Below are 15,227 nucleotides of genomic sequence, written 5' to 3'. Positions count from 1 at the left end.
GTATACTTAGATTTTTAGTCGGGACGTTACCCAGGAAGGACAGTTTGGTACTTTTGAGTTCAATAGCTCCTTAAATGTTAATTTCTGACAATGAATACTCATATGAGTAAGTAAAGAGGGGAGAGTTGAGTAACATAATAGTGTTTTAAAATGTTTAGATATTTTTTACATTATAAATATGCTTGGGGCACCAAAATTGACATGCCACGTCTTTGACCCAAAAACAGTTGGTTTTTGTCTTACACTAATCAATGGACATCATGCAGTGGGGCAGCACTCTTAATTGGCAAATAGCAAATAATTACATTAATCATACTCAACACTACCTGGCTTGATCATAATAACTACAAACAACATAATATGCTTTAGTAACAACACTGTATGAACATGTTAGAATATTTGTAGGCTAATTGCCTTGTAGATGAATAGTAATGGAGTTGAGTGGTTCATGTTAGTAGTGGAATAACACTGTTATTGACCGTAAAACTTCCATTGTAGCCTGATTTTTCTTTCACTGTAATCTGAAGTTAGCTGCTGCTTGTGACTCACCAGAAATCCCAGGTAGCAGGGGTCAGTGTAAGAAGGTCCTTGTCATAGTCTTTATGCTCCACCAGGTACCTAGCAAAGCTCTCATATATCAGCTGCAAGGAAGCACATTGTACATAGTCACTGGTATAATTTATTCACAGGTGTGAAACATTGAGGTAAATGATTGTGTAAAATCATAGCTACATTGTGTTTTATGGATTCCTAACTGTTAGGATTGCAATTGAATGTATGTGGCTGGCAGATGTCATACCGTTCTGTGACTCATTCCAGAGACCTAGGGCCTGCTAGTGCTAAATAATTTGCAGGAATGTTGCGATTGGGCTGTATAGCGGCATAATGTGTACTGCAATCTATTACATTAGATAATAAACGCGAAGGACAATAGGACTTATCACTATCAGTCAATCCAATACAAATGTCGTAGGTTTATATCACGTAGAAAGACTGCAACACCTTGCACATTAGTCACCATGCCATGCACATTCCTACTGTTCAACATACATTGTGCAAATGAATATTCCGATACTGAGCCGACTTGACATGTGTGCTCTAGATAGAATGGATGATTTTGCATGCAAGCGTCATTTAATGTCTACGTTGTTACTGTATCGTAAATAAATCACAAGAACTCGCTAACGTTAGCTGTATGGGAGCGATCAAATAAACTCACCCTGGAGGTCTCCTTCAAATGGTACCGACAGAGAGTGTGGTCCAAATCAAACCCAATGACATCACAGTCTGAAAGGCTAAAATATTCGCTCATTGTAACGAGTGCGCTGTAAAACAGGGATTGCACCGTACACACAAACTTGCACGCCTGCACAACTGTATCTGTCAATGTCTATGACGGGGTCTGCAGCTTCCAATGTGTTTGTCTGTATGGCAGCACGTGGGGTGCTGTTACAAAATGTATGGGGGTACCTCAAATAATGTCCCACCAATTGCAATACACTATCATTATTAAATTAGTTAATATATTGTGGGAATAAGTTATCAATTGTTCGATATTATTTCGAACGCAAAGAGAACGAAGTAAGTGTCAATCAAAAAGGTCCCTTCGCGTTTGCCTTACTTCCTGGTTTGGTACCGTATTTAATAATGTAAAGGCGCAATAATATTATCCTCATTATATTATTCTCTGCTCGTGATAGCTGATGAGGCCCCCCTCCTAGAACCTTTTTTATAGGTAAGATGTATTTGTTTATAATTTCTAGTGGCCTACTGGCAACACAACACATTTTAGAAAACAGTGGCCCATCACTCATATGGCTACAGGTAGCCTATTATCTTTGCAGGCGGTGCATTACGCCCCTACACGGAGGAAAGAGAGGGGCTGAGAGCGGGTGTGCTCAAAGTGCACTGCTCCAGGGAGCAGGTGAATCGTGAATGACAAATAAAAGTAACCAGGAAGCACGGGGAATTGATCGCGGACAATAAATCACTTGGTTTTACTGCCGACCAAGGTGTGTTTCTGTGGTATACACAATCGCTTAGTCCAAAGACCAGGTCTAGCAATTATTTTATAAGTAGTGAGTGAAACTTTCTATTCCTAAACCATGATGTGAAATTCGCCCATGGCGGCAATGGGATAGCGCAAAAAAGGTGCCTCAATTTTTTTTCTTCTAATTATCTTCAATTTTGTGTGACAGACTTGCAATGGAGATTCGAGAACAATGCTTGTTGTGTTGTCAGACTGTTTTCCCGTGTTTTAATAAACCTTCATCAAGCGCCGATTCCGGGAATGAAAAGAGGGAAATCGTGGTGATTAAAAACCTTCATGCGGAGGAACACAGCAGTAGGGCTTTGCCATCTATACCCCGTGAGAAACCGGCATACGTTTATATCGCTTTATATGACTATGCCGCCCGAACGGAGGAGGACTTGAGTTTCAGTGCCGGGGACAAGTTGGAAGCTTTGGACAAAAGTGCTGGTGATTGGTGGTACGCAAAAGCACTCACTGGAATTTCTGCCTCGAAGAAGGGTTATATTCCTGCCAATTATGTGGCACCAGTGGAGAGTCTTGGTGCTGAGCCGTAAGTATTCCTTGACCATTTCCCTCTGTTGAATGATGTTGTTTGAATGATGTTGTTGGGATATGAATAGGCTGACAGGCACTACTGCAACGCACTAATTCAAGTTTGAAAATCTTTTTTCCAATCGGGAGGAAAGTGTAGAACATGGGAGAACAGAACATAATGGTTTATGTTTACATGGATGTTTGCTCCCGCTGGCATGTCCTACTTCAGCAATGAACTAGGCCTATATTATCGAATATCGTGAATAAGACAATTTGGATATGGCCCGAACTACTACTACTACACACACACACACACACACACACACACACACACACACACACACACACACACACACACACACACACACACACACACACACGCACACGCACACGCACACCCACACACGTTTTCACCCTCAAGCAAGGAATTATTCGAAACATTTCCCACTCAGATACAAGTCACTGATATTCTTCTTGGAAGCCTGGCACCATCCCCTACCGGCAGATAAACAAATGCATGCATTTGGAGCATTATGTCACTGGTTTTGAGTGATGCTCAACACAATATCGATTTGAGCCATTTTTAAGTAGCCTGTAGTGAGTTAGAACACTGACCCAGCTGAATACAACGAGTCATGTTTCCTTATTATGGATCCCCGCCCTCCGATAACCTAGTCCAAGAAGCCTCTGATGTTCAGCCATTCTCTGTCACTGATGGCGGTGTGTTAGCGCCTTTACACTTAAAGTTATGACCAAAATAATGATGCCATATGATAGCATTATGTTGATAATGAATGCACAACTACAGTAGTATACAGTAGCTGTGGTGTGTTCTAGAGTATAGATACACTTAATGTACTCTTGAACATTCCCTGATTGTACTCCTTTCTAACAATCAATTTGATCCACATTGATGTAAGGATTCTCAAGATCAGTATTTTTTTAAATTATTATTCACACAACCAACAGTTTGGTTTAAAGTTTGTAGGCTAACTTTGGATATTTGGAAAATGTTGTTGACAGGTGTAGGGAACTCTCTTGGTGCTGTGTGTTTAGACTAAAGTGGTTGGTCTAACTGGTTAATTATTGGCAATGACCAGGAAGTAAAATGCATGGGTTAATAATTTATCACCAGGAAAATAAGTCTGTTAGTATCAGAGCCCCGACCCAAAACACATGCAGTGTATTAAAGCTGAGATTTCTGCATTTGTTTGTCATTTGCACAACATCTAGCATCAAAATACCAGAAGAGGGTTCTGGCTAACGATGGTAAGAAACTGGTTGAGCAAACCAATTGAACTTGGCATGGCATGACAATGTGAAACGTCAATTAGACTAAACCAAACATACTGTTCGCTGGGTTTCTCAGACGAGGCATTTAGGGGAAAAGCATTTCTATTTTGTGACTAACTGAGTGCTCAAAATGGAAAACATTTGTTCAGCTATTATTCCCAATAGAAACAGCAACAACTACAAACAAACTATACACTATCCCGTTTCACATCCCATTCCTCTGAAACCAGTTTCAGCTCACCTGGAGTCAAGTTTTTCCAGTTCTGTTTGTACTATTTCTGCAACAGCCTTGAAGGGTTTTTCTCATTGTAATCTGGTCTGGCCCAAAGAGAACAAGACACAACCTGATGAACTTTTGATGAACTTGATTTGTGGATGAATAGAATATGAATTAATGAATACATTCGTGTTTCATGCCGCATAATGTGACCCTCCTATATGGGGTAATTACGCCAAAAAGAAGGGAAATTCCGGTGTGTCAACCTGTGTGTAATCTAATGGCACCAGACACTTGCAGCAGCACTGGCCTAGGTCCGAGGTTAATATGTGTGTGATTTATAGCCAAAGCCCTAAACTGTTTGGCTGACTGTGTCCACTGTGTAGATGTCAACCTCCACTGTAAAATCTGCACCTGTGTTTTTATATGAATTTAATGTATTTGACAGTATTTCATAGGGCATGTTGCTGTTTACATTGTGATTTACAGATGGTATTTTGCCGACACCAAGAGACTAGATGCGGAGAAGCTACTCCAGTCTGAAGGGAACCACCATGGATCCTTCCTCATCAGACACTGTGAGAGTCAGAAAGGAGACCTCTCACTCTCAGGTAATCTCATCAGTCTTATGGGTACACTTATCTCCATGGAGATTCTGGGGGTTCAGGAAGTTAAAAAGTGGGAACAACAAGTCTCCAATCTGGTTTTCGATGCCATTTCACAAGTGAGCAGTAGGAAGAGGGAACTGGATACACAAAATACACATTTCCTCATTCCAGAGCAATCCTAATTATGCTCTTGGTGAAGCCTTACTTTCCTACAGTCCTCTGACGTGATGGAAAGGTACAAGGTCATAAAGTCAAACAGTCCACTCCCATAAAGGAACACAAGGATCCTGCCGTTCTGAAGAAAGCTGCTTATACATTAACAGCTGGGCTGTAAACATAGTCATGACAGGTGCAATCACATGACATCACAGAAACCTGATTACAAGTACAATGATATGACTATCTGCCGCCTACAGTGCTGTACCGTTTTAATGGCCATACTGTACCACGGTCAGGGAACAGTGCTTGTACCATTCATTTACTGTAGCTAATCTATGGCACACATGTCCATGGCCTTGGTGGACTATACTGTGGAGTAGAGTACCTTACCTCATCCTAGTTGATGCTTTTATTGTGCATTCATTCTCTCCTGCACTCATTCACACTTTTGTATGTATTATCTTTCAGTATTGGACAGGGGTAAAGTGAAGCACTACAAACTGAGAAAACTGGACAATGGTGGCTACTATGTGTCAAGGTCTAAGAGCTTTGAGACCCTGAGGGAGTTAGTGGAGCATTACTCCAAACACGAAGATGGCCTGTGTGTACGTCTTGGTGAACCATGTAAAAAGGTACAACATAATTTCTTTTGGACTTTCATCGTTCACCATCAAAATGTGTTTTGTGATGGGATAAGAGTTGTCTGTGTTTATCCATGAATCAATGTGTATTAGGCCATTCTTAATCTTAATTCATGAGCCAAAGATTTGTATTATTTGTTGAACGATCAAGCATGTAAGTGGCAGATTATGAAAACTCTCCTCAAACAATGCGAGAGTGTAGACTGTTAATGCTCCCAATGTGAAAAGCCTATGTTGACCATTTAGAACCGCCAACCCTTTACCAAATGACATACAAACTACTGAGCAAATACATTACAGTACGAGCCGAGGTTGTGTTTTAGAGAGCATTATTATTCATAACTGGACAGTGTTTGAGCAGTGTACTGTAGCAGGGCCCATATTTCCCTTTTAGATAAAGAGTATAATAATAATAATAATAATAATACATTAGACTTATATAGCGCTTTTCTAGCCACTCAAAGACGCTTTACAAACTGAAAAGATTGAGTAGTAATAATAAAAAGACACAAAAAGTTTAAGGTAGTGCTGGGGACACATGGGAAGGGGAGGGGGAGAGGGTTAACTGGTGAAGGCAAGCTTGAAGAGGTGGGTTTTGAGGGCCTGTTTAAATGTTGAGAGGGTGTTGGCCTGTCTGATGTGGTTGGGGAAGGCGTTCCAGAGGGACCGGGCTGCGGCTGAAAAGGCCCCATCACCCCAGGTCCGGAGTATAGTTAAAGTGTACTGTTTCGACAGATTGGACCTGACCCTAGATCAGCCCTCGTCTGAGATGCTTTGTGAATAGCGGCCCTGGGGCCTCATTCATAACGGGTGCTTAGATCAAATGTTGATCTTACCCGTGTCGTACGTAGAAAACCACGTCAACGTAGTGATTTATACAATTTCAACGTGAGTCAATTTGATCGTGGAAACGATCGTAGCTCGACGTCGAGTATTCAACTTGCTTACGCACATTACCTACTGGTTATGCGGAGTTATTACAGGCATGTGAGCCGCACTGCCTAGTGTAATTCATGCAAGTGGCTCGTAATAAAATTAACGATGTTGTTATCAGCCGAGAAAATGAGTTTAATTCAAGATTTAAAAGGAACTGATGTTTCTGATTGTATTTCAGTCTTCCTTTATATCCCTCCGGAGCTGTCTATCTCCCCTTCAACATGTCTAGTGCGTTCCACAACGGACCTTGCCCGGCCAAGCTCTAAATTATACTGGATCTTCTCCGGTGTCAGGGAGTGAGCAGCCATATAAGAATAAGACCACCTGATAAGAATAAGACCATTATATTATTACAGTATAAGCAGCACTCGAGTTGAAATAAAAACAGTCAAAATCACCCCCCTCTTTCCATACTTAATGTCATTTTATCAATGAACGTGGTATTACTGCTATTTCAAGGTGCGAGGGGGCACGCACACATGCAATGACAGTTACTGACACTGAAGTCACTGGCGAGGGGATGCTAAAATTGTCCTCTTATGATAAAATCCACCACCTCCCCTGATTTTCTTTTACAACTTGAGTAGAGTATAAGCATGTGCCTGTGTGCCTGGTTAGTTGTCATGATCAAACGTTACAAATGCAACTTACAGAGAAGCCACCCTTCTCTGCCCTCTCCCACTTCCAGACGAACGCCTACCCTATATTATAGCACTTGTCTTAATTCAGCCGCTATAATTCTATAATTCAGCCTCTATCACAGGGTGTTAATACAAACCTCATTCACCTGCGTTCATTTTTACCTGCGTTGGTATTTATAGAAGGAAGCACGTACGCAACTTTAAACCATCTCAGCCCGTTTTATAAATAATGCTTACGTCCGTTTAGAAAACTGTGCTTACGTGAAAGTCAAAGATGACGTGAAGTACTTCTTTATGAATGAGGCCCCTGGTGTCATTCTGCCTGTAATTCAGGTCATTTGGGCTGATGTCTCTGCTGATCTCTCCGCTGTCAGATGGAGGCTCCCCAGACCCATGGCCTCTCCTACAACACGGCAGACCACTGGGAGATTGAGCGCAGCTCTGTGAGACTGTTGAGGAAGCTGGGCGCTGGCCAGTTTGGAGAGGTCTATGAAGGCCTCTGGAACGACACCACTGCCGTGGCAGTGAAGACCCTCAAACCTGGTAATCAGCTGGTACAGTCCTACAGTATAGCTTTGCTGTAGTTTGTCCTATTAAATCTGTAAGAGGGTAAAGCATGTGCATTTATCCAACATTAAAAAGCTTCAATCCCTTACTCGTAGAATTATCGTCCATCAATAATGTCACTTTTCCCCCTCAACAATGCATCGATGAGACACAATAAAAGTGATTTTCTCACTGTGCAGGTTCGATTGTAATGGTAAATGGACTGCACTTATATAGCGCCTTTTTTGCTGCTCCAAAGCGCTTTACAACGGCCTCTCATTCACCCATTCACACACACACACATTCACACACATGCAAGGCGCTGGCCTGCTCACTGGGAGCAATTTTGGGGTTCAGTGTCTTGCCCAAGGACACTTCGACATGTGGCCAGCCGGGGCTCGAACCGCTGATCTGCCAACCTTGTGATCATTAGACGGCGACTCTACCTCCTGCGCCACAGCCGTCGATTGTAATCCACCCCCTGTTACATTCATAAAGATATAATACATTCTCTTCTCTCTCCTAGGCTCCATGGACGCTCAGGACTTCCTGAGTGAGGCCCAGATGATGAAGAAACTGCGGCACCCCAAACTGATCCAGCTGTATGCAGTCTGCACTGTGGAGGAGCCAATCTACATCATCACAGAGCTGATGAAGAATGGGAGTCTGCTGGAGTACCTCCAGAGTAAGAGCACTTTTTTGAACTGCCCAAATGCCAGAGCACTGGACAAGGTTTCAAGAGCACTGAACCCCTGGATGTTGTGGTTTCTCAATAACACAGATTAGCGTGCCTACTAGCCAGGGTTGAATTACAGTGCAGGTTTATGTTGCATATTTACAAGTGGATGTCATAAGGATGTGTTTGTAATGGACATTACATACCGTAGTGAGTAAAAGCACTTAAAAAAAAAGAAGTACAATTTCACTTTTTATGATATGATTAAACTTTTTTTATGATTATATTACATCTTAATTTTGTTGAATGTTCTAATCCCCTAATCCCCTCAAGAAGGAAGTGTCGAGACTTCAGAGCGGGAAGGGATGAAGTCTGAGTGAAGGAGAGATCTTACTTGATGTCTGACTGACTACTGTCCCCCTGAATATGTATATTCCTTACTGCAGAGCTACAGAGGGGTGACGTGGTAGAGGGAGGATGGGGGAATAATGTTTAGCCCAAGGCTGATGGCAATGACAGCATCAGACAGCACTGACGAATAACAGTTGCACTTCATTTTATTCCCATCAGTTTACTCTGAGTCATTGTGTGTATGTGCGTGTGCATGTGTGTCAGTAAGAGAGGAAAAGAGGAGACTCAAACAACCTCTTGTCAGACCATTTGCAATTGTAGGTAGAGCGCCATGTGTGCATGGTTGAACATCATTACATGCATCAGTGACCACAGGGTTTTGTCTGGCTTGTAACCTGCCATGAACTAGCAGCCAAATATGGTCTTACATACAGTATGTAAGGGAGCGAAGGACGTAGTCCAAACAAACTGCCTTAGATAACAGAATAGGAGATCTCTTTTAGATAAATGCCTAGAAGTGGATACCCATTTGATATGATTTGAATCCATTGTGCTTCTAATCTATACTTTGTTGCTGCTAGTGTACACTTAATTAAGACCTTGCTTAAGTACATTAGGGTGCAAAAATGTGGGCACCCCTAGTCAAAATAACTTTTACAATTAATATCTAAGTGAAAAGAAACAAACCTAAACTCTAAATGGTACAAAGTTAAACATGACACATTTCATCACATTTTAAAGATCACAAGATTAATTTTTATAACTTTTTATAACTTGTTTGATAACTTTTTACAATTTCAAAATAATAAAACAAGGAAAAAGGCAAAAGTTTGGGAACCCTGTCAGCTAGTACTTTGTAACTCCTCCTCGGGCAACTATAACAGCTTGCAAACTGAAACTGAGTCTTTCAATTCTTGTTTTTGGAATTTTTACCCATTCTTCCTGGCAGAACACCTCTTGCTTAGAAATATTCTTCGGCCTTCTTGCATGCACTTACATGCACGGCAAGTTCAATTTCGGTTTCGTCAGTCCAAAGCACATTGTTCCAATAGGCTTCAGGTTTCTCAAGATTTTCTTTTACATACTTCAGATGATTAATTTTGTGTTGAGGTCGTAGGAAAGGCTTCTTTCTGGCAACTCTGCCATGTAGGTCTTTGTTGTTTTAGGTACGCTGTATTGTTGTCCTGTGAACAACAAGACCGGTGTCTGCTACTCTTTTTTGCAGCTCTTTTGCAGTGTCGGTTCTTCTGAGCATTTCTCACCAGATCTCGGTGAGAACAGATCTGAACATTTTCTTGGTCTTCCAGATCTTGCCTTGACTAGAATTTTCTGATGTTTCTGACAGTGGAAATAGGTAGTTTGAAACGTTGAGTTTTTGTAGCCTTCTCCTTGATGGTGGAAGTGAACTTGGACAATGATCTTGATCCTTGGACAACTCTTTAGAGGAACCCATGGATTTTAACACGAGACACAACAGCCACTGCAGTCAGATACTTTAAAAGGCATGGAGTTACTTATATAGTTCAACCCTGGAATTATATTCACCTGACTCATTGAAGCCCTAACGAGTAAATCACCTTGGTCTGGGCCTTAGTAATCATCTTCTCAAAAGGTAACAAAGAATAATGCAAAAGGGTTCCCAAACTTTTGCACAGGGCCCTTTTCCTTTTTTATCATTTAAAAACTCTGAAAAAAAAAAAAAAACTTTGCTTTAAAATTTGCAGAAAGGTGTCATAGCTCAATGCAAACTTTGTAGCATTTGGTGTTCAGGTTTGCTTTCAACCACTTTGAGATTAATTGTAACAGACATTTAAACCAGGGGTGCCCACATTTTTGCACCCCACTGTATATATAAAGTCTATGGTTCTCTGGTGACTACAAAACATCTTTTGAATTCATATCTCATAAGAGATGGCGTGCCATGGTGTGAAAGATGCAGTGTCATTGCCTGCCAGAGTGATGGTCACCTCTTGGAGCGGTCATGTTAAATTGATGTCCGTGGCCCTGAGACAGTCTGCACTGCATCCACCATATTTCACCTGATGCCCCCACACTGTGGCCCAAAGTGTCATAGTCTTGACTCTCTCAAAGTCAAGCCCACATTTTACTTTTTATTTTTCAGTCAGCGCTACTTAATTTGTATATGGCAAATCAAAGCCATATTCAGATATGCTCGCTGCTAGTACGTTTTGTTATTCCAGTGTAAAAAATAAAATCTGATTTTTTTTTCTTCTGTATCCCACTGATCCAATGTCATTGGCCATATTATACTATCTTCCCTCCTCCACAGAGGACAAGGGTGTGAAGCTGGGTGTCTCTGACCAAATAGAGATGGCAGCCCAAGTGGCTGCTGGGATGGCCTATCTGGAGCTGCAGAACTACATCCACAGAGACCTGGCAGCCAGAAACGTGCTGGTAGGAGAGAACAACATCTGCAAGGTGGCCGACTTCGGCCTGGCCAGGGTCATTATGGTACGTCTCTCTTGAAATCAAACCATACTGTTCTAGCTCAGATCAGATACCACTCCGAAGTCACTTGCTGCGAACGCAGCTTTTAAACTGAGCCCATTAAAGATACCGATTTTCATTTCTGCTATTCTCTCTGTTAGATGGAGAGCGAGAATGTGTATGAAGCTAAAGAGGGCACAAAGTTCCCAGTGAAGTGGACAGCTCCTGAGGCCATCCATGGGAACAAGTTCACCACCAAGTCTGATGTATGGTCCTTCGGTATCCTGCTGTACGAGATCATGACCTTCGGCCAGATGCCTTATCCACGTAAGACTTCATATTCACTATGGATTCATTGATAAAGCTTAATCAATAACTTTGAGTGAATAAGGTATGAGTTGAGTGTATGTGAGGAGGTATTGTAGGATTAGAGAAATTCATTTGGGAAACATAGCATGCCTTCCAGATAACAGGTAGAGAAGACATTTGGTACTGTTTACTGTTTCTCCTGAGACATCTACTACCCCCCTGTTCTGTTTCTCCTATGTCATATTTAAAATAAATACATAATAATAATAATTCTTCCTTCTCCTAGCACGACGACTGACAATAGCCCCTCGATTGAGTTTAGATTACTTTTTCCTACTAAGACTGATGGATAGATGATTCACTTACTTAGTCAAATGTATAAGTCGCTTTGGAATAAGGTGTCAGCTAATGCCAAAAATGTAAATGTAAAATCTGAGGTTTGTGTGAATCATACATCACCTGATATGCAGTAGCACCCATCATTGGATTGAGTGTGAGTGTTCTTAAAGTTTCTCCAGCCTAGTCTGATAAGAAATCAAAATGTACAGATCCAGAACATGTACAGTGTGCTAATCCCGCCAGGTTTGAATTACTGTAAGAGATCAGTTTAGTTTAATCTGCCACTGCATTTTGTTGTCTGGTACTTGTACTCTGCAATGACAATAAAGTTGAATCTGATCTAATCTAATCGTTGCTGTTATCATTCCAGGCATGACCAACTACGAGGTGGTCCAGCAGCTTCCAACTGGGTACAGGATGGCTTGTCCACCAGGCTGTCCCAAGGTCATGTATGATATTATGACTGAGTGCTGGAAGGAGACTGAACAAGAGAGGCCCACTTTCGAGACCCTCCAATGGAAGCTGGAGGACTTCTTTGACCTGGACGTGACATCGTATGACGACGCCAACCGTTACTAGCGGTTCAAAGCATGTTAAACATGCTCTGCTCATTGCAAGGGTCAGTAGTGGAAGATAGAAATGTCCACTCTTACCACAAGCTGTAGAAATAATCCAAAGATGTACAGTATGACATTAAAGTCTCCCAACAGTGTGTATCCAGAATTGTCCACTTCCTGTTGATTGAACATCTACTGTAATTATGAAGATTATGTTTATTTGCCACGTCCAGACACGCATGTCCATTGTAGATATGCTTTGATCTATAATAGTGTTCTTTGGCTACTGTTCTACATGAGAATAGTGGAGATGCCTGTTGTGGTTGTTGTTTATGACACTCCCTAGTTTTGCTAACTTCATGCACTTTTAAATGGTTGAGAGATGAGTGATGTCATGTCTCAGCTCTAGCCAAACTCTCAAAGAATGCTCTGGTCTAGGCGTCCACAAAGCCTTGCTGTGGCAGAGCCTGCATAGCAAGGTGGCCATGCATGCTGCTATCCACCCGGACGAACCGGTCCCGCATACAGTCAGCATACCAGCATTCCATTACACTGACTGGCTGCCAAGTGTTCTCCAGGAGTCACCTGTGAGGGTGAGGTGAGCTCTGTTTGTTTGTTTGTTTTATCCATGTTTCCGAAACCCTGTGTAAGAATGGATATCTTCCGTGGCCACTCATGAATATATTGCATAACATACCTGTAGGAATGAGGCTAATGAGACCTGTCAAAGTGTTGGAAGGAGTGTCCTTGTCTTGTGTGAATGATGGATTGAAGGTGTTATGTGTTGGAATGTCATTGTATATAGAGTAATGCCTCTTTTATGGTTCAGTGACTGAAAAAAATAAAAAAAGTCTTACGTACTGGACTTAATTAGTAAGATTTGAATTGTAGAAGTACTTGATGATTTTGTCTAACATTTGAACAATGTCTCATTAATTGTACTGTAACTTGTAATGACTGCTCACTTGATCAGATAGATGCATATGCTTCATTTTGTTCATTGTAGCATTCATTAAATATAACATTTGATACAAAATAATAATTAAAGAAAATGTTTTTGTATGACACTTGTTTTAATTATTGATTTGTGGTGATTGTCTGCAATACATTGCAGGATGTCACTGTCCTATGTGCCATCCATTGGACTAATAGTTTGCCATATTGAGTGATATCATACTTACTTACATAAATGCAATCGATAAAATGTAGACCTGGATTGGTCAAGGTACACAATCCTCTATAATTCTATTTTTCTATTTCTAAATAAATGGTTTCAAAGTTGAATGCATAGCAGTGATCATTTTGGCTCAATTCCTCCCTGACTGTAACTTACCATGCTTGCCACACGATGGCGCTAACATTCTCCTTGTGCTTAGAATGTGCTAAATTTACCCTTGCCTTGCTTTGAAATTAAATGACTTTGAAGATGGTAAAACAGTTTTATCTTCCATTAACTGAGCCAGGCCATTTAAGGTAGCTAAGTACTGTACATCTCCTCAACAGAGTCTAGGTAGCCTAGTAGTTATTGTTGAATTAGGTGTTTCCGGCTTCAATGCTGAAATCCCAGCCCCATATATATTCATTTAATCAGAGTTGTCACCCATGTGTGCGCTGCATAAAATGAGTGTCGCTGGAAGCCTCATCATTGCCACTGTGACTCCTGTGACCTTACCATGACTCCTCATGAATACCTGGTGCCATATATTTCACTTTGTGTGCACAGACACTCATCTCAACCGTATATAATGTATTGGTGCCAATTCTGCTATGAATTAGCAGGATTTTCATGCAGAGAAAGTATCCGAGGCTACTGCATCACACCCATATATCTGTTAATTGTTGATTAAAAGGGTTGAGCCTAAATTATCATGATACGCACATGTACACATAATGTACACACATGTACTGTTTGTGTTTGTGAGACAACCTTTTTTCCCATAGGTCAGCTAGTATGAAACTGATGGTTTCCCATGGCACTGATCTGTGTTATGGTAAGACTAGCTTGTCCTACACTTTATGACTTAGACATAGTCTACACATATTAAGTGGAGATGATGCGCTTAAGAACATTTGACAGACTAAAGATACTGGCAATGTTATACTGTTTGTTGGAAATCAAGTGTCATGTAGGAGAACACAGTCCTTGTCCACACTCAATCACTGCTCCACTGAAGTCTTTGTCCAACTCCAATGACATTCTCTTTCTGTGGTGTGTTAGATGTTCTTGTCTATGAGGACAAGGCTGTGAGAGAATGAAAAGTTATCTTCAAATAAATGTTTTCCTCCACTCCATTCTGTCGGGCACCACTCGTGTTCATCACAAGGCACCTTACGTTTCTCTTCTGTTGTTCTGTATGTTCTCACGATCTCACCCTCATCTGTACAGACTGTCCTATTTGTGGTTCTGAAAATAGTTCCACTGATGCATACAGTATACTAAAGTCCTGACTTTCTGCTAATGGAAAATGATGCTCACAGGTCTTTTATACTTTTCCCCTCTTTGTTAAGATAACATTGTGATAGACACTACTGACTCTCATGGGATTCTCTCATTGCTTCTGTACTAATATGTTGAAATGTTGTCATTTGATTAAACAAATAAAGGACAATGTTTTGAATAAATGCTGACTATAAACTGATATTCAGACAAAACTGTATTTAAAATACAGATATTGATGTTTTTAAACTGTTGAAATTGATTAACTATTTGCATAATTTGGATATGATACATTGAAGAGCACAAGGAGTAATGTCGAAATAATCAATCTTCCTTTTTAGTGTCTGAGCATAAGGGTGGAAATCCACTCTGCAAACTACAGTACCTGTCTGTTACCATTAAAACAATTATTTTTCCCCATTTACCATAACACTTCACAATACGATACAATATATAAAATATGTTTCCCTATGCATCCCTGTAGAACCAGGGCACATTTGACT

The 15,227-nt window shown here is 41.0% G+C and overlaps 2 protein-coding genes across 3 annotated transcripts in view; one reads left to right on the top strand and one right to left on the bottom strand.

The window, feature by feature from the left end:
* Nucleotides 1-1,322, bottom strand: part of nt5dc1 (5'-nucleotidase domain containing 1) — a 72,699-nt gene extending 71,377 nt beyond the window's left edge. Inside the window, 2 exon segments of the mRNA XM_080526128.1 lie at nucleotides 550-641; nucleotides 1,220-1,322. Coding sequence (XP_080382254.1) covers nucleotides 550-641; nucleotides 1,220-1,312 — 185 coding nt within the window. The 5' untranslated portion in view covers nucleotides 1,313-1,322.
* Nucleotides 1,323-1,970: 648 nt separating this feature from the next.
* Nucleotides 1,971-13,552, top strand: frk (fyn-related Src family tyrosine kinase). Of its 2 annotated transcripts, XM_080525429.1 has the most exons (9): nucleotides 1,971-2,582; nucleotides 4,566-4,687; nucleotides 5,312-5,475; nucleotides 7,436-7,604; nucleotides 8,134-8,292; nucleotides 10,925-11,106; nucleotides 11,244-11,409; nucleotides 12,101-12,349; nucleotides 12,726-13,552. In XM_080525429.1, the coding sequence occupies exons 1-8, from the start codon at nucleotides 2,206-2,208 to the stop codon at nucleotides 12,307-12,309; spliced, it is 1,548 nt and encodes a 515-aa protein (XP_080381555.1). In that variant the 5' UTR covers nucleotides 1,971-2,205; the 3' UTR covers nucleotides 12,310-12,349; nucleotides 12,726-13,552. The 2 variants fall into 2 exon arrangements, with proteins under 2 accessions (XP_080381555.1, XP_080381554.1); XM_080525428.1 differs by having other exon boundaries at nucleotides 12,101-13,552.
* The last annotated feature ends 1,675 nt before the right edge of the window (nucleotides 13,553-15,227 follow it).

The sequence above is a fragment of the Nansenia antarctica genome (genome assembly GCF_963989245.1).
Source record: "Nansenia antarctica genome assembly, chromosome: 3".
NCBI classification, from domain to species: Eukaryota; Metazoa; Chordata; class Actinopteri; order Argentiniformes; family Microstomatidae; genus Nansenia; species Nansenia antarctica.
Note: the sequence above shows the minus strand (reverse complement) of the source record. Positions and strands in the feature narration are given on the sequence as shown.